The 24,851-nt window shown below is 32.5% G+C and overlaps 1 protein-coding gene across 2 annotated transcripts in view; it reads left to right on the top strand.

Annotated features, from left to right (window-relative positions):
- The window catches only part of PCDH11X (protocadherin 11 X-linked), a 739,590-nt gene that overhangs the window by 374,549 nt on the left and 340,190 nt on the right, over positions 1-24,851 (top strand). For both annotated transcript variants that reach the window (XM_079123016.1, XM_079123015.1), the window contains one exon: positions 12,629-12,658. In XM_079123016.1, coding sequence (XP_078979142.1) covers positions 12,629-12,658 — 30 coding nt within the window. The remainder of the gene's footprint in view (positions 1-12,628; positions 12,659-24,851) is intronic.

Genomic DNA, 24,851 nt, shown 5'->3' with positions numbered 1-24,851 from the left:
GTTTTTCGTACATTCCTTGGAATTTCCTGGGTAAGCAATCATATGATCTATAAAAAGAGATATTTATTTCTTTTTTGCCTTTTCATATATTTTTATTTAATTATCTTGCCTTATTACAAGGCTAGAAATTCTAGTGCTATATTGAATAAAAGTGCTTTAACTGGATATCTTTGCCTTCTTCTCAATTATAGGAGAATCACATATAATCTTTCCCATTAAATATAATGTTAGCTATTGCTTCTTTTTGTAGATGCTCTTTCACTTGTAGAGATAGTACTTGTGTCCTTAACTAGCTGTGAGTTTTTATTATGAATGTGCATTGACTTTTACCAATTTTTTTTCTACATAAGTTCATAGGCTTATAAGATTTTTCCTCATTAGTTTATTAATGTGGATTATGTTGATTTTGGGATGTTGAACAAATCCTGCATATCTGAAATGCTCTTGGTCACAGTGTATAATTCTTTCTGCACAATGTTTGATTTGAATTGCTAATATATTGTTTAGTATTTTTGCACCTATTAACATGAGAGATATTGTTGAGTATTTTTATACTGTCTTTTTTGTTGGTACCAAGATAATAATATCCTTATAAAATGAAATGATAAACACTCTTCTTATTTTTCTTGGAAAATGCACATAAGTTTGGCATCAACTCTTTTTTAAAAGGTTTGGCCAAATTCTGTAGGGAAATCATGTAGAGCTAGAGAGGTCTACTTTTTGGAGGGAAGTAGAACTAAAAAAAAGTTAAAAATTCAATTACTTCTTCAATGGTTTTAAGACTTTTAAGATGATTTATTTCTTCTTGGTCAAAATTTGTTAGTTTGTAGTTTGTGGAATTTATAAATTTCAATTTTCAAATTTATGAGTGTGAATTTGTGTATAGTATTCCCTTATTTACTTTTTAATGGCTTTATGATCTATGGAGATACTTTCTTATTCATATCTGATATTAGTATTTGCATCCTCATTATTTTTCTCATTCTTGCTACATGCTTTCAACTTTTATTTATTTTTATATTTTTTATAAAGAACTAGCCATGTTTTTCACTGATATTCTCTAAGGTTTTCTTGTTTATGACATCATTGACATTGGCCTGTATCTTTTCTTTATTGTTCTTACTTTGGGTTTGTTTTACTCTTCTAATTTCTTAAAGAACACACTTAGATTATATGTTTGAGTCTCTTCCTCATCCAGTGTAAACAGTACTATAAATTAGCATCTTAGCACATTGTTTATTGTTATTTGCAAATTTTGATAGATTATTTATTGGTTTTGACTCAGCTCTGTATATGTTTTTATTTCTTTGGAGATTTCCTGTTTGACTCATGGGTAATTTTGAAGTATATTATTTAATTTTTACTAATTCAAACATTATTCTTCTTCTTGTCTTTTACTGATTTCTAGTTTAATGTCATATGCACAATTTCAATTTTTAAATTAATTATAAATTGATTCTATGTCTCCAAATAGGGTCTACCTTGGTGACATATTTTTTTTGGCTGTTTAAAAATATTGTCTTCTGACCTGCCTGGGAAGAATATTCTATAGTTCAATTTCTTATTAATGCTATTTATATCAATTAGAACTGGTTGATGGTGTTATTCATATTTTCTGCTCTTGGTGATTTTATGTCTCATATGAGAATGAGATGTTGAAGTCTCCAGATACACTTGAGGATTTTTCGGGTCTATCATGAATTTTTGGTTTATATTATTGCATTCAAATTTTGGATCTGTATGTCCTCTTGTTATGTAAGAGCTTTTATTACTATGCCATACTTCTGTTCATTGCTAATAATTTTCTTTCATATGAAATTCCTTTATATGTTATTAATATCATCTATATGTTTTATTCAGATTAATGCTTATAGTATATACAATTTTCATTCATTTAATTTCTATCTAAGTCAATAATTTGAAATGAGTTTCTTATAAGTAGTATATAGTTGGGTTGTGATTGTTCTTTTTTGAAAACACTACCAATTTCTGTCTTTTGATTAGTTTTTTTCTTTTTACTTTTAAGGAAATTATTGATATGTCAACTTTTAACTCTGCCATTTTATTATTTGTTTTCTGTTTGTTTCTTTGGCTCTTATTCTTCTGGTTTTATTTTCTTGTCTTCCTGTGGGTAATTGTATATTTTTGAGGATTTCATCTTGATTTAGTTATACAATTTTTAGTATAAACTTTTGTGTATTTTCTTACTGGTTGTTGTGAATTAACTTGAAGTCCACTTCAAGAGAATTATGGAAAATTCAAATTCATTTAGACTCATTTAAGTTCCAAACTTTTAAAGTTTGAGGACATTAGAGGAATCTGTTTATCAAGACACAATGGATGACTCCATCTGGGCAATCTACCTTCATGATCATTATATCTCTGCACTGAACTAAGTATAGTATAAAGGACTTTTAAAATTTTTCTACTTCTCTGACTTTATGTATTTTTTTTTTGCACAATCTCTCTTTTAATCTGGAGAAGTTAGAATATTTATTATTTAAGGAACAAAAATGCAATTAACAAAATATATACCACTCTCCCTTTTCATCCAGAAAAAAAGGTTCATCTTTACTCTTATTTTGACATATTCTGTCTTCCAAGGAAACAAATGTACATTAAATTCTGCTCAGTTTAGCTGTGACCTTAGTTATAAAAACAATAGGACAGTGATAATGTTTTAATGTTGAAAATACTACTACTTGGAAACATGTCTTCGTGGTAAACAAAGAAATTAGTGTCAACTTACTTGCTGATAGCACCACCGCTATTTGGGTGAATCTTTTGGAGAATATAAATCAGGGCTGACTAAGATTCATTTTTTTTTTTTTGCCCTTTCTTGGAATAAAGGAAATAATTAAGGTTGCCATAACAGTGGGGGAAAAAAGGTCCTCATGGTCCCAAGGGTAAATTTGACCTTCATCTAAATTAAACCAGATTTTGTTAGGGCATTTGTAATGGTGCCCTGATTTATTACATCAAATGTTGTACCTATAGCCCATTTTTAAGTTTTGCTATCTATCTGTATAATACTGCTTATAAAATATTTTACTTTGTGCTATTTTTTGCTTGCAATGATTACTTCCTATTCAGGTGATGAATATGAATAATGGGTGACAATTACATTTTCTTTAATCACTTAATAATTTGGGTCCATGGCTCAATTGAAATATTAGATATATATCCAAAGGAATTAAACTGATTTTTAAATTAATCACTGCATCCTTAGTGCTGACATTGCCTCTTTCTAACAATAGACCTAATCATTTCGAGATGAGCCACAATTAGAGTGAATATGATAAAGAACTCATCATCTGGGTCAAGATTCTGGTCCCATGAGCCTAAGATAGAAACCTCTGTTTCACTTATTTAACATTAAGTACTATGCATTAAATCATATGGCTCTGTAGATTGATAAATGTTTAAAATCCTTAATAAACTTAGCCTTTTGCTTTTGGACCATAGTCACTAGCTGAATAAAATGTTTGATTTTTCTAAAAGCATATTTTATATGTTTCAGGCAAACTATATCATTATTATACAGTTTTCTATAATTCATTTTCATGAGGTAGTGATTCACTTAATAGTTCAAAGCAAAAGTTTTCCCACATATAGTCCTTTATTACCACTTGAGTTGCTGTCACACATATTAGCAATTAATAGATAATCTCTTAATATTTTCCAGTAGCTGACTTGATCAGAAGATTGTAAGATATCTCCTTATGTGTTATAGATATTTCAAGGTTTCACACAGTGCACCATTAAAATAATGATGATGACAATAACAATAATTGCCAGTATTTTTGAGTGCTGACAAGGTAGTGTGTTAAGTGCTTTACTGTATCCATTAGTGTTCACAACCACCTTGTCAGGTAGTTACCATTATTAATGCTGTTATTTTCACGTAAACAGACTCAAGCAGAGTAGTTAGAGTGATTGGGAAATTTACCCAAGGCCATGACATTAATAGTGATGAAATGGTTTTGAGCCAGGCAGTCCACTTTCAGAGCTGAAGATCTTAAGTACAATTTCTATCACACAGTAGATGCTCAATAAATATTGGTTGATTGATAAAATTCCACAATAAAAGCTCCCAAAGAATTATAACTCTTTCCTTCTTCCAAAAATACAAATGATAAATAACCAATAATAAAAATAAAACTGCCCTGAATACAGAGCTCTGCTGAGAATAAACTCAGTCAGAGAGATAAATGGAACCATCGGCTGTTTTATGTCGAATTGGAAGCTGAAAATAACAACTTCAATATGGTAAAATGGAAAAAAATCTACATGATAGCTTCACAAAGCAGTAAAATATGTACAAGCTTAAAATATTTTAGATACTTTAAGAGCTAAATACTGGGAAGATGCCTGAGGCAGATGAGCCTCTAGGGGAATGAAATACCTTTTTAAATAAAGCTCAGACCTTATCTTATGCAGTTTTAATGGAAGCCTTTGATAATTCAAGACTTCGTGGATCACTCAGGAGGAGTGCTTTTATTTCTGTCTCATGCAAATCTGGCAGCATTATAGATATTGGAGTTGATCTGTGGTAAATATTAAGTTGTGCCTTTAATTAGTGTTCATTTTCTCTGCTAAAGCTGTAACTAAATATTTATAAATTATTCTCTGAGAGATAAAATTGTGCAACTATACCTCTATTAATGAAGAAAATTGCTATTTGGATACCACAAGTATAATAATGATCCATAGTCATGCCTTTATTCCCTGATTGAGACTATAATCACTAGCTAGCTTAGTGAATGAATTAATGACTGAGTAACTAGCCTGGCGAATGAATGAAGGAATAAGTGAATGAATGAATATGTTAGAAATGAAGTAAGAAATATGAATTCATTTAAGGCAGTATGTTTCCCAGCTTTGTCACATTGGACAGTCCCTCCTACCTGAAAGTGAGAAAGATTTTTGATCCTGGGTCTTTTCTCCATACATTTCATGCTGTCTTTGCACATGATGTATCTGGAACCGGGCAGAGAACTGAAATAATTGAATTGGAAATGTTGTCATTTTTTCAATGTAGTAGTTCGCCTACATTAGAAAGTGAACTGATTAATACTCAAGGCTTCATGTTATGGAGTTGGATATGTTACTTCCATATGTAAAACTAGCTAAAATAAACGGAATTATAAATTTTTGAGGGAAAATTAACTTAGAGAACTCCACTAGGTAAATATAAATGCATTTGCTTAACATAAAGAGCGATACAAAAGCTGCCCTGCTGAAACACATCTTAATGTAATGTTTTAATCATTGGTAATAATTTAGTAAGGAAACTAAGCACTATATAAGAATTACATAATTTTCATGTATTCACAGTTATTCATACATATTTGAAATATGCATCATGAAATGTATCTATTGCTAGGTATTAGGGCACAAAACACATTAACTTCCAATAGAATATATTTATGTCTAAGTTATATAGCAGACCATTGTGAAAAGGCATTTACATCCTCCATCTTTACCTGGAATTTTTCTCTCTGAGAATCTGTGTTTCATCTTTTATAAGGTCATCAGTAATTGGATATGGGTTCCCCCTAAATTCAAGATCAATTCAAACTGGATTCTTAGTTTGTATCTGTAAAGACTCTATTTTCAAATGAGGTCACAGTTCCAGGTATAAGTGAACTAGAATTTTTGAAGGACACTATTCTACCCACTACAGCTATTCACTTCACTTTAGAGTGTCAAGATACACTTGAAACCTCATAAAACTAAAGAATTTTAAAAAAATCAACTGGAAAAATGAATAGACCAGTGACGTACGTGAGTGGTAGAGTGCTTCCCTAACATCTGTGAGTGCTTGGGTTTGATCCCCATTACTGCAAAAAAGAAAGGAAGACAAAAACAAAGCAAAGCAAAACAAACAACAAAAACAAAAGCACATAATGTGAAACAGATAGCTTTATCCTGTTGTTCGGTTTCCTTACATAATTTGAAATAGGCTGAAAATTCCACAGAAGATGCACTAAAAGAAGAAGTTTAGCATGCAATTGGCACTGGGGTTAGAGTAGGGAGAATACATCAGAGCCAACTAAGCACTCAAGAAAACTATATGACAATTACAGAACATAAAGTTTGTCTCACCTTATAAATAATCAACAGAAAATACTAAAATACTGACATCAAGCATTTTACAATGAGTTCCAAACATTTTATAGTTACAATGTATTATTTTAAAATTCAAACTTTAGAGATAAAATAAAAGAAATGTAATTATAATCTACATTCAAGTCACTATCAGAAAGTTATATCCTTAACTAGGTAGTAGTTACATAAATTGATTATATTAGCATTTAACTTTCACTTGAAACCTGTGCTAGTAAACTGGTAGTATTTTAAAATACTCTGTCTGTCCTGAAGTTTGATAGTTGGATTTTAAATTTTTATTTCTTTATCATTTTTTCATCTAGTATGAAAACTGGGAATTTACATAACCAAGAAATCTGGTAACGCTTGCATTTTAAAAGGAAGGCATTCCTTCTGGTAAATAAGAATGATCATTTATATTCTGTTGTTTATACTCATAATCCCTTTATTGCTTTGATGTTCATTTTGCAAACATCTACAAGCTTTAATAGACACAATACAACATCCTCAGTCAGATTTTTCACATTTTGCAAGAATGACATGTTTAAGATGATCTGTAATTTAAAGTGATATGGGAGGCAATTGCATACATCTTTGGCAGCAGAGTTATCTTTATGCAAAATTCAAATAATTAAAAATGAAACATTGTTTCTATTGACATATAATATTTTCAGAAAGCAGATAAGTCTGTCACATTGCTTTTGTTACTGTCATAGTATAAAGACGATTTAGGGTAGAAGTGGGGCTTTAAATAAATCAAAAGAATTATGTGAGAAAATGGTGCAATTGTATTCTAACTCAAGTATGGCTCCTGGTAAGAAGATAGAAGTTTATTATCATCCATAATACTCTGCTCCTGGGTTATTTTGAGAATATTTGATCTCGTACAGTTTTGTTAGATTGAATCCAGCATCCATCTTGGAAAAAAGCATAACTTCAATGTCCATTTCATTTTACTGTAGTCTGGTAATTTTTATAATCTCTGCATATTTCAATTCAAAGATGAAGAGTCCAAGAAACATCATTTCACATATCTTTAATCCGGTGTTCTTCATTCATTCAGTCTTTGCATAACAACTGCAATATCTTTGTCCCATTATCTATCTCTTCTTCCAACTTTACTTTCTTTCTGATTTTAACAGTGGTAAGTCCTAGAAACGTCAATTATGAAGTTAATCAGTTAAAAATAAGTTATCTTTTTGGTAAGAGTATGGAAAAATTGGAATCCTCATGTTACTGGAAGGATGTAAAATGGTTCAGTTGCTTTGGAGAACTATCTAAAAGTTCCTCAAATGATTATAAAGTTACCATCTGACTTAGGAATTTCACACCAAGCTATAAATTCACACAAATAAAAAAAAACATATCCATACATAAACTTACATGTGGATATTTGTAGCAGCATCATTAATTACAGCTCAAATGTGCAAGCCAAATATCCACCAATGAATAAGTGTTTGAACAAAATGGTAGTATTTGTAACCAAATGTTATGTAAATATAAAAGAAAAAATTTCTGAAACAAGCTACAACATGAATTAACCTTGAAATCATTATGCAAAGTGAAACAAATCAGTAAAAAAGGATCACAGATTATGTGACTCCATTTATATGTCTACAAAAGGGACATTTATAGAGATAGAAAATATGTTAATTGTTAATGGTTGCTTATATCTGAGGGGATGGCTGGGAATAATAAGGGGGTGATAGTTAAAGAGTATGGGATTTCTTTTTGGGAATGAGAATATTTTTGAATTGACTGTTGTGATGGTTACAGATATGAATATACTAAAAATTTTGACTTGACAGTATAAATGATATTTAAATTATATATCAATAAAGAGTACAAAATAAATTACCACTAATTATAGCTAGCTCAAACAAACAGCAGCTAGTCTTTGAAGCACTTAATTTATCCATTTAATCCTCCTTATACATACTGTGTGCTAGCAACTCCTGATTTCTCCATTCCACAAATGATGGCACTAAGGTAAAAAGATAAAATTAAACCTTCTTTTCGATAACATAGATAAAAGATATATACCCAGTAGTTGAACCCAAACAGTATGGTTCAAGAATTGATTACTTTAACTAATATTCATAATTATTATACGATGACTAATTATCTATAATCACAAATATGGAGATTAAAGGTGTATATTTTATTCTTTAGATGAGTGTGCAAATATTTATTGTAGATCTCCTTTTTGCCAGACATGTGCATTGAAAACACAGCAGTATTCTAAATCCAAAATGATGAAAGTTCCAACTGCCAAGGAACTTACATTCTAGAATATTAAGAATCCAGTGGACTTGGTTTCAAACCTCAGCTTTGTCCCTCCCAAGTAGAGGATCTAAGTAGGTTTCTTAACTTCTTCAATGCACATCTTTCTCATGTGTAAAATGAGAATGATATACCCATAATCACAGGATCATTATAAGATGATACTAGGAAAGAATTCACTGGAATGCCTCTCACACAATAAATAAAATATGACAGTAACAATTACAGTGATGATTGATATAAGCATTGTCACTACCATTAACACTAAAACTGTACTTAATATCCTAGCTTTGATGTTTTAGGTAAATATATATTCTTCCAAAGTTTACTTATACAAGAACATACAACTACTTTTGAACCAGAAATGAAACCTAAATCTTATTATTTCAAATGTTCCAATCTCTTTACTGTTCTGTAGATATTGCTTGTACTATCCTTTTGCCACTCTCCCATTTAGATAAAGCAGAATAAGGCAGTAGTAATATCTAGACACATTTTGACGAATTTGTTCTTCTGAAGTGGCGATTTACATTTTAAAAAAGAGATAATAAGCAAACATGTTGAGAAAGAAATTTAGGCTTGTTTGTATTCTTAGTAGATTTACTCGTTCTTTCCTTTAAAGCCACCAACACTTTAAGGAGATAACTGAATAAATCTCTGAAATATAATGCCATGTGTCCTTTTACCAAAACAAAGTAAACTTGAACATAGTAGTTACATGGATTTAAACCAAATAAAAATTATTGAGGTTAAAATAATGATATTTTTCTTATTTATAGCATCTATGTAATTAATTTTTAAGTGCATATTGGAGGAAGTTGTTCCATAGTGGGTGGTACCACAAACTTGACTTTACGGGTTGCTACGTTTTCATAGTACACACACACACACACACACACACACACACACACACACAAACTTTTCCCCCAAGTTTCATCTATCCATTAGACAAATATTTGTAAGGATTTTTGTGTTCACAGTGATAAACATTTTCATTTTGATCATAACATTCAGAAGAGTTACCATCATTAACACTGCCAGTCCTGCAGAAGACTGTCAGTGCCATTCTGATAAGTGGTTTTTGTTAAATCTTAATCATTAATGAACATCTTAAGTTGATAATGCACATGACCCATTGGGCAAATATTTAACAATGATTGGTGCTTTATTGGGAGAGATGGCAGTCATCTTTTAACATGTATTGGCACTCATTAAATACATTGTCTCTTTTATGTGACCTCTTCAACTTTATTCCTAATCAGCAGAGAGTGGTTCAAGATAGGTTCTCCAGTATGTTTCTTCCTCTATCTGGTTTCTGTGTATAGAGATGTAGCTTCCTTGACTTCCAATTATAGCCTTACTCTCTTTCTTCTGTCATTAATCTTAGTGGTCAAAAATTTCTAATTCTTATGTTCAGAGGACAATCACACTGTAAGCAGAAGCAATGCACAAAAATGTTGTACTTAAAGCCAGAATGCAGATAATACCTGCACTTTTTACAGATAATTACAGAAAAAAGAGAAGTTGTAAATCTGGGGATGGAAAAAAAAGGAGTTGGACTTTTTCAGAGACTGCAAAAGAGCAATAATATTTTGGGTTATAGATTTTCTCTTTTATTCACCTTACCCTGTGAGCTTGTGGTTTGAATACACAAATGCAAACAGACAAATATGTGTGGTTCCCACTGATCACAAAAGTACATAGATATTGAGGATATGAAAATTATTTGGTTTTGATTTTTTCAACTGCATCAACAGAACTGCTGCCTCAGAGCATATGCGAATAACATTTGACTGTACTGACTTACCTGACAGTTTTTAAAAATATTTTTTAGTTGTCAGTGGACCTTTATTTATTTGCAATGCCAAGAATTGAACCCAGTACCTCACACATGGTAGGCAAGTGCTCTGCCATTGAGCCACAACCCCAGCCTACAATTTTCTACTATATTAACTAATACCATGTGATTTAATAGAGAAATTACTGAAAATTTAGGATATTTCCTTGGTTGGGTTATACTCTTGACATTAACAAACTTTTTAACTTCCCATGAACACTATATTCCGTCTCTCTTTCATCAGTTATATTTGGTTAGATCAAGAAATTTACTAGATGTGGTAGAAGAAACACTTATCTATTGGTGGTAAAAAATAGAATTTATTCACATGAAGAATTTAATAAGAACCTACAAATCTACATGACTAAAGCAACTTATATAAATATGAGCCAATAAGAATTCAGACTGGTTAACTTTTCTCCCCCTCCTTGCTATATATTAATTTACTTTGGGTTGTGTTTTCGTTGATTTAATGTGGGTCATTTGGGGACCAGTTTCCAAATAAGGGGAAACTTGTGTTTCTATTAAAATAGAAGTTGCCGTTAAGCATATTTTCCCTTTCAGAACTGATTTTTATTAGAAAATTTCTATCATCAAAATCAATATATTTTGCCAACTTACCTGCATGCTTGCCAACATATTTCTATATAATCTTTTAATGCTAATGTTTGTCTAGTAGTAATGCACTAGAATACCTCTCATGATGATAGATTGTGTTATATTTGTATAGTGCAGATAAATCCACAGAATACTATTTTAATATTTCACACATTATCTATTTTAATCTTTTCTCAGTAGAATTTCTCAAAAAAGGACAAAAGTAGCACAACATAGGCCGTGCTCTTATTTCAAATGTATACCTTAGAGAAATAAATACATTTTGACATTGTGACCTCACTAGCCATTGGTTGTCATTCACTTTTTTAATATTTCACTAAATACCAAGATAGAGATGATTAACACTTTTATATCTTTGACTCACTGAAGATCTCAAAGCTTTTGGACTGCTCAGTGATAAGTGGTAAAACATCTAACAGCTAATGTATATTGTGTTCTTGAAAGTAATTTCTACTGAAACTAATGCAAAATGATGTTATGATTTTACAGAATAGGTAATGGTATTTTTCAATGTTGTATTTTTAGATAATGGATAAAGTTTTAGGAATTTTTGGTCTGTGAGTTTTTTTTCGTTTGGAAAGTTAAAAATTATCATCTGTTATTCAAACATTCTAATTCATAATAAAGAGATCTTTAAATACTGATTGTTTAACGATATTAAAATCTAAGAACACGTTTTTGGAAGAGAATACTCAAGGCAATATCTTCAGGCTATGTCTTCATAGACAAATTCAGTTCTAACATTGATCCATTGCTGGTTGGATTTGGTGGATGTCAATGGATGTTATTGATATCTTAAGCTTAAAATAAATATACAATGTAGAAGTACAAAAAGTACACTTTTATTTCTAGGATAATATTTGATCCTTGCTGCGATTTCAATTTTGGAGCTCAAGTTATATTAAAATGAGAGAAAATGTGTACACTCTTGGTCTGGAAGTATCTGATAAACAACTAAATAAAATACAGAACATTTATCCTCTTATGAGGTTGACTGCATTTCCATTTTTATTTACCCTTATTTCAGAATGAACTCTACCCTCTTTTCAATTTTCTGATTCTTTGTATTCAACAAGGCTTTCTAAGGAAATTTTGCCTTACTGTAAAACAGACAATTGAGGAGAAAGGACTTGTGAACATCTACAAAAGAGAATGAATCTATAAGGAGGACAAATGTCCTAAATATTTCTTGAATCTTAAAAAATGAAGTAACTTCTCTCTTTACCATGATAGATTTAGAAAGGATTTAGATAACCAGAGTAGAACTAAGAACCACTAAAATTATTGATTGAACATTTAGAGATAGTATACTGATATATTATAGATATTTCTAATATTTGCTTCCAATTCATGAATTCTGAACTTGCCTAGTTCTTGTTTTAAAAAATAGGTTTAGGCTTGAATTAAAGGTCCCTTAATTTGAAAATAGATAAGAAATAAATGATTTCATAAGAAATATCCAATAGAATTAGTGCCTATGTTGCCTAAGCATATAACTTGATTTTTGATGTCAATCCAAGATTTTATATGACTCTTCATTTTGTTGTATGAAATTGACAATGCTGTTTACCACTTCACTGAAACCTCTGAAGAATCTAGAAGATGAAAGCATTTAGAGAAGAAAAAAAGTATGTAGTATTGCACTTGGAATATTGACATGCTTTTTTAAAAATATGCATTTGCACTAACCAAATTGGAGCTGATTTTTGTTTTTGTTTTTGTTTTTGTTTTTGTTTTGTTTTGTTTTTCTTCCCTTGCCTCCATTTTATCCTAAATCAGCGGAAATCTGAGGGGACAAAGGCAGGAAAGGTAAGACTGTAAATTTCAAAGAAAATTGACTTCAAAATATGTTGTACTATTTTTTCCTTAAACTCCTGAAGCTACAGTAGTTACTCCATGGAGTTAAAACTGTAAGTATTTAAGATGACATATGTTATAGTTCTGCCTTAAAAGAGATTCAAGCTGAGCTGTCTCCATATTTTGTATCACTTATACAGTCCTGGAAGCAATTTTCAAGTCTTATTTTATTTTATTTTTCACCAATACTTTCTTTTCCCACTGTGCCAAAACAACATACTATGACAGTATCATTTTGTGAATGTTCCAATAATATAGTTATTTTGTGATGAATTTTAGCAATAAAAAAGAAGCATTTTAGTGACAGTACACACTTTAGCAGTGATAGCAAAAAGTGAATACAAACCATGAATATATGATAGGATCAGAGAGAAAGATACCAGAAATAAACTAGACATAGTTAATCAGCAAAATTATATTATTTGAGAAACTAAGTTTTAGAAAATCATCTTTCACTGTGAAAAATTACACTCTGCTCAAATACATATGAACAGTTTCCTAGAAAAAGATAGTTTTGTGTTGTTAAAAATAATCTATTTCACACATATTATGAAATTTTTGTTACCTCCCTAGTTAAACTGTACCACCTTTAAAATAGGTTCTCAATATTTCATGACATGTTTTTTTCCAGAATTTATGCCTTGTTTTTTTAACCATATTTTGAGTATGAAAGAAGTGAGTTGGCCTTAAACTTCTGATGAAAGAAATTTTGAAAATCAAATTAATTAAGCCTTAAAAACTACTCATATTAGCTACCAAAATGTTGCCATTGCTGTTGCTCAGTTAAATGTGTATGATCTTCAAGATAAATTATCCTATTCTAGTTTGATAGTCCAAATTCAACATTTGAAAAAGAACTTGCCAGAGGGTGGTCTATGTTATGTCAGAAAGGAATCTGTTACCCTTACATGTCTTTATTAAATGTGAAATACTTGAAAAAGGAGTTTGACTAGAATGTCAAGATGAATTTGAATTAATGTTTGAGAAAAAACTAAAATAACAAGATTTTTAAATCAATATACTTTTCTGAGAGATTTCAAATGCCTCTCTAAACTGTCTTGAGTAACAGTGTCATCTGGGAGTGATGAATTTTTGAAATTCAACTCCTCCCAGAAGGCAAAAGTTCAAAGAACAGTTCTCCAATTTAAAGCAGGAAATCAACAGTAATAAAATGTCACTGGCTGCTAATGTGTAATTATATATCTACATATATATGTATACATATTTAAGTATATACATATGTATATACATATTAATATGTATTAATACACATGCACACATTGTGACAGCAGGAGAGAGAGCCTTTCGTGATTTTAGGTGTTTGTCAGCTTTGCTGTCTAAAGATATCTGGCATGAGCAACTTAGAAGAGGAAAGATTTATTTTGATTCTCAATTTCAGAGGATTCAGTCCATGGTTGGTTGGCTCTAAGGCAGAACATTGTGACAGAACAGCATACTGGAGGAAAAGTTGCTCAACTCACAGTAGCTGGGAAACGGAGTTGGGGAGTATCTAGGGACAGATAAAGTCCTCAAGACATGTCCCCAGTGATCTATTACCTTCAGACATGCCCCACCTGCCTACAGTTTTCACCACCTCTAAGTAGTCCATTCAAATTATCTATCCATCATATAGATTAATCCTCTCATGATGTCAGAGCCCTCATGATCCAACTTTAAAACATTGTTGTATTGTCTAACACATAATATTTTGGGAGACATTGTAGACCCAAAACATTGTTCTAAAATTCTCCATAATTCTGGTAAATTTGGAGATGGACTCTTTGATCAATTATTTAATAGTTAGAATTTTCAAGAATACAAATATTACAAATTTTATCTGTTGTGGTGAGTGTGTATATAGGAACATATTTTATTAAGAAGTTAGGGTCCAACGTGGTGGTGCATGCCTGTAATCCCAGCGGCTGGTAGGCAGAGGCAGAGGCAGGAGGATTGAGAGTTCAAAGCCAGCCTCAGCAAAAGCAAGGCACTAAGGAACTCAGTGAGACCATGTTTCTAAATGAAATACAAAACAGGGCTGGGGATGTGGTTCAGTGTTCCATTGCCCCTGAGTTCAATCCCCAGTATCCCCCTACCAAAAACAAAAAACAAACAAGCAAAAGAAGTTAGGTTCTGTATGTAGCACTCTGGAATGAACCTATCCATGTTTCAATTCAGAAAATATTTAAGTCATGATATTTCAACATAAAAAACTTGAGTAAGATGTAAAAGTAAAAGTAAAACATCAAAATAATCATAATATGAGACCCAACAGAAAGTAAGGTTTTGGGGAATGATGTTTGTTTTTCAGATAAAAACAAACCTGAACTTATATATAGTAAGATTTTATTCAAAAGAAAGACTACTACAGTAGGGAGAAGGTTCCAATTGTGGGACTCTACAAGATCACAACATCCAACAGGAAAGATTTTTCTTTAATATGGCCAGCAGGGGAGAACAAAGATAAACAGACTTTTAAGAAGAACCTGGCCAAACAAGAGAAATATTTTTATTGGTTCAATAGGAAAAGGGTTTTCCTGTGGTCCTAGGAGAAGCTGATAATGGGGACACATTTCACTTTTTAATAGTTTGTTCATGTTTGGGGTCAAGCCAAGTTTAGGAGCCTATAGGTTTCCAGAAACCTGACTAAAGTTTGATCAAGCCAAAGAGGAGGGTTAAAAATTGACAATTGTGAACATTTGATCATTATTTTTCTCAATAACTTTCTTTTAAATTTTTTTAATTTATTCATTTTAGTTATATGTGACAGTAGAATCTATTTTGACAGTTATATACAAACATGGAGCATATCTTATGCAAATTAGGATCCCACTTTTGTGGCTATATATGCTGTGGTGATTCACTGTGGTGTATTCATATATGTACATAGGAAAGTTATGTCAGATTCATTCCACTGTCTTTCCTAACCCTATTTTACCTCCCTTCCCTTTGTTAGCTTTCTATAACAAAGTAAACATGATAAAATAAAAATAAATTACTCATTCTTTACTCAGTTCTACACACTGCATGTTTATGCATATGTGAATGTGTATATGCATATGTATGTATCCAGTTATAAATAGAAAAACAGGTATATGTATATTTATTAGTGCAGAGATTTATATGTATGTTTACATGCCTATAAATATGTGACTTTTTAATAAATATTTAATAATGAATATTAAATATGTAAATAATAAATGTATGCAAATTAATCATCACAATATCTCTATAAACTCTTTACAGATGAGGAAAAAATGGTACAGGGAGCTTAAATGACTAACTTAAAGTTGTGGGCTTATGAGTAGAAGAACCAGGTTTTGATCCTAGGCAGTCTGTCTCTAGAATCCTTGTTTTGAAAAGGAAAAGATCAAAACTTGAGATATCAAGCAAATACTGGTTTATCTCAAAACACCTGTAAATTTTAATATACTTTTGTAATAACATTTAATATATTTAATGTTATAAGTGGATAGAGATGTTTCTTGAAGAGGAGTTTTTTAAAAACTATTTTTCTGTCAACTATAATGCTGCCACAGATCCACCATTAAGCTGTTTCCACTAATCTATAAGCCCAACCTGATATAATATGACTAACACATACCATGGAGATTAGGTCTGTCCTCTGATGCCCTTTATTTTTGGTTCATTGCATTTATGTATACCTTTTGAAGGGTATTTTGGATATTAAATTCACAAAGCTATAAACCTTAAATATATTAAGTGTCAGAATGTTCATTAACTTTGGATTTATTGCAAATGTTTCCATAAAAAGTTGAATTAATCTCTCAAACCCCTGAACTTCACCTATTTAGTTTTTTTTAATGAATTATAAAATATGACTTTTATATTCAGTTTCCTTCAGATCCTGAATTTGTAAAAATGTAAGGTAACACATAAGAATATAGTATCTAGATGAGTGCTTTATTATCTTTTAGATCCTAAAACTTCAAAGGACAGGAGAATTTCTCAATGACTTCCCTGGATTTAAATTTAAATGACTTCAGAGGCCTTTCCAAACAGAACCTATTTTTAGAATCTGAATCAGAGGCTTAGTTGCAGAAATACACACTTTTTTCTACCTCCTCTTAAAAAGATATTTCACCAAAAAGCTAGTGGCATTTGAACAGTAAAATAAAAGCAAATGCCGCTCTCCACAGTTCATTTTTCACCTGGTTGATATTCAACTGACTAATAGATAATTAGAAGGGAAATATATTTCAACACACAGCCATCTGTGATTAAATAAATATTGTAAGAAATATTTATGCTCAACTAGAAGAAGTACTATTTTTTGAATTTAGTTAATACTGAAAAATATTCCTTGTATAAACACAAACTTTGTAGATTTAATCTACAGGCCTTATTTTACTTAGCATTTACCTGAAAATTTCCATGTAGACATTTTTCTTAAAGATCCCTCCCCTCTTTGACTATGTCTGAGTCTAAATTGCCCTCAGGGTTTGCACAAATGGCCAGGCTTGTTAAAGAGTATGTTCACCAAAGTGCTAAACTAAAGATGGCAGAAACAGAACTAACTGAGATTCTCAAAGGAGAATGTTTCTCATTTCTTTGTATCTGCCTGAGGTGAATTTACAAAGTGGTTTCTTTCTGACTAACATAGTGGATAACAGAGAGTAGCTATAGTCGTATTTCAAGTAAAAGCTATTCTCTTGTCATCTGACTATCTTCTTCCAGATCCCTGTCATGTGTGCAGTTATTTGCTCAAAGGTTACATGAAGGCAAGGTAGCTGGGCAATGAAAATTTTAAAGGTAACATATATTTTAATAACCATTTTGTGTCTCCAAAATTCTTCTTCAACTCCTATTCTGTTCAACAATCCAGAAATGTATGGAAGATCTTTCTTAAAAAATCTCTTGAAAGCGTAATTTAAGAATTTGAATATGGAATAGCACATTGAGATTTTTTTTAACTATTTGTAAGTGAATCTAACTCTTTTGGCATGTTTCTGAATAGGTATGTCCACATTTCTTGACCCTTAATGAAAGATTATATTCATGTTACTTTTTGCAGCATTATAGTCTAGCAAATGTATGAGGACAAAACTACAGCAATTATGAATGTCATTTATTCTGCATCTTTTAGCAGTTTTCCTCATGAAAATTAGTTTAGTGTTTCTAGTGTTATGGAAAAATTAAATCACATGAAGAACTCTAATCTAACATTATCACCTAACGTAAACCATTTACCTGTATTCTATGTACATTCCCTAGATATGCTTTTCTGGGGACATTGTATAGAAGGTGTACTGTGAGGCTTTTTTGCAGTGTTTTAGAGCTTTTTATTTTGTTTTGGAATTAATTTTTAATTCAACTCAATGGGTTGGACTGAAAATTTGGTCTCTGTCTAAAGGCAGTAGGCAATTTAAAGGACACTTTGATCTTTGTGGATTCTCCCTCCATGCCTATTCCATGCTTATTCAACACTCTTGCTTATAATGGCTTTCAGTGTTATTAGCAGTTAATGTAGCCACTATCATAGGTATATATCCATGCTGTGATGCATCTTTGCATGCTATTTTTTATTGATTATCTAGTTCTTATATGTATACATGTACACTCCTTGGACCTGATTTTCATGTGATTACATGAGTTTCATGATTGTCAACATAGACTTCACTTTTTATGATCACAACTCTGTTGCCTCATGTTATGCTGTCTAGTTAAACTGAGCTTTGCTTTCATTAGGCTTTCAAATCACTCATTTCCTCTCCATTTTACCCACTTTGTAAGGTACCTTTCTGGTTATAGTTATCTACCTATTTCTTCATCATCCTTGTCTTCCTACATCGTTCACAGTGCTGATTTCCAAATGTAGATTCTCCTTATGGATTGTATCTTTCATAGACCACTGAGCTCTGTTTGGGAAAAAAATACAAAATTGTATCAAAAAATTAGCTTACTACACATTAATAGTATTAAGCTTCAGGTGGATCTAGATACTGTTCAGAAATCATTATATTTCCCTATCAGTTTTTTCTATCTCATGCCTTGAATAACTGTCCATACAGTTTCAAAAATCTTCCAATTCCTTTCCCAATATTGAACCCTGAATTTTCAGCAGATTTACATTAAATTGTACTGTCATAAATCAGAAACCATCTTTGTAACCCCGATATACTTCTAAGTCCACTTATAATCTTTCATGGATTCCCTATCAACTATTTTAGTTCTTTAGTCTTTTTCTATAGTCTAAGATTCCCTTTCCTTAAAAATAAATAGATGAATGTCATTAAGAAAAACATATTATAAAAAGTTACTCCTTCTCCCACCCTCAATTGATTATATTTCCTTACTACACATTCACTGCTGTAATTGATTATTTTTCTCTCCAAATTGAAATAGAAATATTATCAATTGCACAAGTTCCTCTGCTGAGTCCAACCAGAACTTTCTGTTATTTTTGACATTTTAATTTGCGGTTCTTTTTTCATCTTTCTGGAAAATATTCTGTGATCTCTCCACCCATTTCTGTACAAAACTATAATGTCTACACTTCGATTGTAACTTCATATTTATTAAGTAACTATTCCTTAAATGTAAATCAAATAATTGTAATCCTGTTTTGTATGTACAAAAGTATTCCAGGAAAAATGAACCCTAAGTGTTATTTTTAGTAAGATTTGATGGGCTAAATATGTTTTTGAGTATTTATTTATAATGTCCTGATTGGTTGATCTGTTCAATTGGGATTACTCTTCTTTGATCTTTGGCAAAAGAGGGGTACGGGCTACATGATCACACCATATCCATTCTTTTATCCCTTACCTAAATCTATAAACCTCACATCAAAATATATGAATCCCTCATACCTCCCATTGTCTCACTTTCCAGCATCCAAATCCATCCATTATATCTCTGAAAAACAGATGTTCTTATTCTGTTTGTGGCATTGTATTGAACACATTCTGAAACAAAATCATGCATATTCATTACAGCTCTATGCTTTATTCTGAATATATAGGCAACAATAGCCTTAAAACCTTAAGTATCATAAGTCAGTGTTGTAAAAGGCTTTGAAACTATATTTTATTAAAAGTAATAGAAAAAAGGATAGAATTTTAAAGGTTTATCTGCATAGCACTTTACTATGCATTAAACAGGATATTTCCAGGTTTTTAGCTTTATAATTTTGTTGGGTGTCCTTAACAAATTTAGACTTTTGCCTAAGTACTCTTTGTATTGTTAGAGACTGGGCATTTTCCCATTCCTTTTTTGTTGTTGGGAGTCAGTGCTTCTGTTCATTTTATGTCATATGAATCTGAATCAGTACATAATTCAGAAGCCTTGGTGGTGATGCTTTAACTAACTCAAAAACTAATAAATTGAAATTGATACTTCAAATTATAGAGCTCTGATTAGAATTTTATCTCTGATATCAACCAAAAGATTAAAATGATTACAATTCTATTCTTTTTTTTTTTTTATTGTAAACCAATGGGATACATGTTGTTTCTCTGTACATGGCGTAAAGGCATACCATTTGTGTAATCATAAATTTACATAGAGTAATGTTGTTTGATTCATTCTGTTATTTTTTCCCTTCCCCCCACCCCTCCCACCCCTCTTTACCCTCTATACAGTCCTTCCTTCCTCCATACTTGCCCCCATCCCTAACCCTAACCCTAACCCTAACACTAACCCTTCCCTCCCCCCCATTATGTGTCATCCTCCACTTATTAGTGATATCATTCGTCCTTTGGCTTTTTGAGATTGGCTTATCTCACTTAGCATGATATTCTCCAATTTCATCCATTTGCCTGCAAATGCCATAATTTTATCATTCTTTATGGCTGAGTAATATTCCATTGTATATATATACCACAGTTTCTTTATCCACTCATCAATTGAAGGGCATCTAGGTTGGTTCCACAGTCTGGCTATTGTGAATTGAGCAGCTATGAACATTGATGTGGCTGTATCTCTGTAGTATGCAGATTTTAAGTCCTTTGGGTATAGGCCAAGGAGTGGGATAGCTGGGTCAAATGGAGGGTCCATTCCAAGTTTTCTAAGGAATCTCCACACTGCTTTCCAGAGTGGCTGCACTAATTTGCAGCCCCACCAGCAGTGTATGAGTGTACCTTTCTCCTCACATCCTCGCCAACACCTGTTGTTGCTCGTATTCTTGATAATCGCCATTCTAATTGGGGTGAGATGGAATCTTAGGGTGGTTTTGATTTGCATTTCTCTTCTTACTAGAGATGTTGTGCATTTTTCCATATGTTTGTTGATTGCTTGTACATCTTCTTCTGTGAAGTGTCTATTCATTTCCTTAGCCCATTTGTTGACTGGATTATTTGAATTCTTGGAGTAGAGTTTTTTGAGTTCTTTATAGATTCTGGAGATTAGTGCTCTATCTGAAGTATGATTGGCAAAGATATTCTCCCACTCTGTAGGCTCTTTGTTCGCATTGCTGATAGTTTCCTTTGCTGAGAGAAAGCTTTTTAGTTTGAATCTATCCCAGTGGTTGATTCTAGCTTTTATTTCTTGTGCTATGGGAGTCCTGTTAAGGAAGTCTGGTCCTAGACCAACAAGGTGAAGATTTGGACCTACTTTTTCTTCTATAATCTGCAGGGTCTCTGGTCTGATTCCGAGGTCCTTAATCCATTTTGAGTTGAGTTTCGTGCATGGTGAGAGATATGGGTTTAGTTTCATTCTGTTGCATATGGATTTCCAATTCTCCCAGCACCATTTGTTGAAGAGACTATCTTTTCTCCATTGCATATTTTTGGCCCCTTTGTCTAGTATGAGAAAATTGTATTTATTTGGGTTTGTGTCCGTGTCCTCTATTCTGTACCATTGATCTACCTTTCTATTTTGGTACCAATACCATGCCGTTTTTGTTACTATTGCTTTGTAGTAGAGTTGAAGATCTGGTATTGCAATACCCCCTGTTTCACTCTTCCTGCTAAGGATTACTTTAGCTATTCTGGGTTTCTTATTCTTCCAGATGAATTTCATAATTGCTTGCTCTATTTCTGTAAGGTACATCATTGTGATTTTAATTGGAATTGCATTGAATTTGTATAGCACTTTAGGTAGTATGGCCATTTTGACAATATTAATTCGTCCTATCCAAGAACATGGAAGATCTTTCTAAACTTAGGTTTTAATCACAGGAATGTTATCAAGCAAGGGTTCACTTTTGAAGCACATAGTAACCATTACTATGGTACTAGGATTTTACAAAAAGAAAAAAGTTTTATTGCATGGTCAATCAGCAAGGACTCCAGCAACTAAAAAGTTGTTCAAACACACCTTCTGGATAGGTTGGTAGAAAGGGAATTTTTAGCAAAGCTCAGGGGATAATTTGCTTGTCAATTGAAGAGCAAGAAAGGGGACTTTTAGGATACCTTTGCGCAAGCATGAAAATAGTCATCATGCCTCTTCATGGGATTCTTTTTCCTTTCTTTCATGGTACTAGGGATTGAACCTAGTACTGCTTGCACTCTACCACTATATTTTGTCTTCAACTCCAGGGCACATGTTTCTTTTCATGGGTAGTTGCTATGCTTTTTGCTGGGGATTTTGAACTTGTGACATGATGGTCATTGACCAAATTGGCAAACAGGCTTTTCTGTACAGCATTTTTTTTTTTTTTTGTACCAGGGATTGAACCCAAGGGCACTCAACCACTGAGCCACATCCCTAGCCTTGTTTTGTATTTTATTTAGAGACAGGCTCTCAGTGAGTTGCTTAGTGCCTTGCCATTGCTGAGGCTGACTTTGAACATGTGATCCTCCTGCTTCAGATTCCTGAACTGCTGAGATTACAGGTGTACACCATCACATTCAGCTACACATTTGTTCTTGAAAAGTTGGTCCCAAACTGTCCTTAAGTAGATTCTGGAAGACTTTCTTGAAAGACAACTTAAAATTTTTCCTGTTTAAGGAATTTATGTCTGGATGTGCCTAGTATCATAGCCTGTTTCAGAAACAGTGAAATAGATGTGTTCTCTTATATATTAATGACACCTTTGAACTGGAAAATGCCTCCCATTTTGGGAGAACAAATCAATTTAGTTTCACCTTCTTAATTCCCATTTTTTGATTTCATAAGAAACTAACAGGGAAAGCCTTCTTAAACTGCTTATTAGATAATGTTTTCTAATCTCGTTTGTTAATGTCATAGGTCTTGAGATATCTGCTGACCTGTCTTCTTTAGTATTATAAGTAAACAAACCATGTGTATTCCATGAAATCATATATTTTTTTTCTTTATGACTGGGCTAAAATTGGCTAAGATATAGTTATGTCATTATCTATTATTTTGCCACCACTAGCAAACAGAGTCTTTTTCAGTACCTTTGAATATACAAGTCATATTGATATGTATTATATCATTGTGGGAAGTGTTGTGGGGCATAACATAAGAGCAGACCGATCACTACTGAGAAGTCCAAATTTGAGAGTCTTTATTAGCTGGCTGGCTGACTGTCTCACACAAGGCCCCAAAAATGGCTATTGGGAGACCAGCTCCAACCATAGAGTTGCAGGGGATTTTATACCGTAAGTCAGTATATCAATCATAATGTCTGTTGCTATGATTCAAAACTACAAACTAACATCATGAGATCTAAAATCATAAGCAGAAGGGGAAGTGGGTGAAAGAGACCTTAGTTGGGTACAAGTTAAAGAATGGTTACTAAATGTAGACAATCATTTTTGACATGGTAAATCGTTTAAGAAAAATAGGAATCAAAAAGAAAACAATTTTAAAATATATAAGAATTGCCATTTTGTGTTGCCAAACATGCCATGCTAAGCAACTGTTGATGGGTACAGAGGTGGGGTGTTCCCAGGGAGAAGCATTTCCTGCATAACATGGAGTCTCAAGGTAAAATGGAGTCTGATTACTCATTGTCCATATAGCCTGGCCTATAACATTTCCATGGAGTCAAATATGTTAGCCTGTCACAGGAAGGAAAAATAACTTTCTCCTCTACCTTTCAGGAGTTCTTACCTGGGAATCTCTGTAACAAAAGGCAAACTAACAAGAGAAAGTCAAACAGTCAGTATCATGATTATCTCCTGTTTACTTGTGAGATAACTGAGAGACATGACCCGTTTCTAGCATAGATCTCAAAGAAATGGCTTGATTTCAGACTTAAATACCATGATTCTCTGAAACAGAAAAATAAGGATGTAAGTAAAGGCATGGTTAAGATTAAATAGTCAGAATCAGGCATAGTGGTGCCTTCCTCTAATCCCACCTACTGGGGAGGCCAAAGCAGGAAGATGGAAAACTCAATTCCAGCCTCAGCAACTTAGTGAAACACTGTAGTTGTCTAGCTAGCATGTGCGAGGCCCTGGGGTCAATTGTCAGCATTGCGCGCACGCGCACATGCACACACACACACACACACACACACACATATATATGTTCAGGAAAAGCAGCTTAAAACAAACAATGGTGATATATTATGTATATTTAAGTAAATGCCCTCCCATTGATTAAGTGTCTCTAGTGATTTTTTCATCCTTTTCTTCTTGATACAGAGAAGAAGCATCTCTACAAATGGAGATTTCCTTTATAGAGTTAAGTTTCCCTTGAAAAAGATTAACTTCTCAGAGCTTTTCCAGTGTCTATAGTTTCTCAAGAGTAACTGAAAACAATCCATATGCCAAGAAGGTGTATTTTGGAGCTGAATATTTTAATTTTTTACAGTGTTATTTTGGTTTGGCATGACCTAAATTACATCAACATGCTCTTTTGCAATGATGCCAGCTTTTTATAGCATTGTTATTATGTGCTGTGGATTGAACTCAGGGCCTCATATATGCTAGTCAAATGCTTTACCACTAAGCTACATCCCCAATCCCCCAACCCTCATAGCTTTATTATATTCATAATTTTGTTTGTTTTATAGTAATAGCATACTAGGATCTTTAATGTACTCTTCCAGTGTGAAAGGCCTTTTGTTTTAGTAAGATTTTTCATTGCTGTAACCAAAAGACCTCATAAGAAAAATTTTAGAAGAGGGAAAGTTTACTAGGGGATCATCATTTCAGAGGTCTCAGTCCATATATGACTGACTCCATTGCTCTGGGTTGGAGGTAAGGCTGAACATCACAGCAGAAAGGTATGGAGGAGGGAAGCAGCTTAGAACATGGCAACTGTGAACCAG

Source organism: Sciurus vulgaris (genome assembly GCF_902686455.1).
Source record: "Sciurus vulgaris genome assembly, chromosome: X".
Taxonomy (NCBI): domain Eukaryota; kingdom Metazoa; phylum Chordata; class Mammalia; order Rodentia; family Sciuridae; genus Sciurus; species Sciurus vulgaris.
The sequence above is the reverse complement of the archived record's forward strand: the minus strand, read 5'-3'. Positions and strand labels throughout refer to the sequence as shown.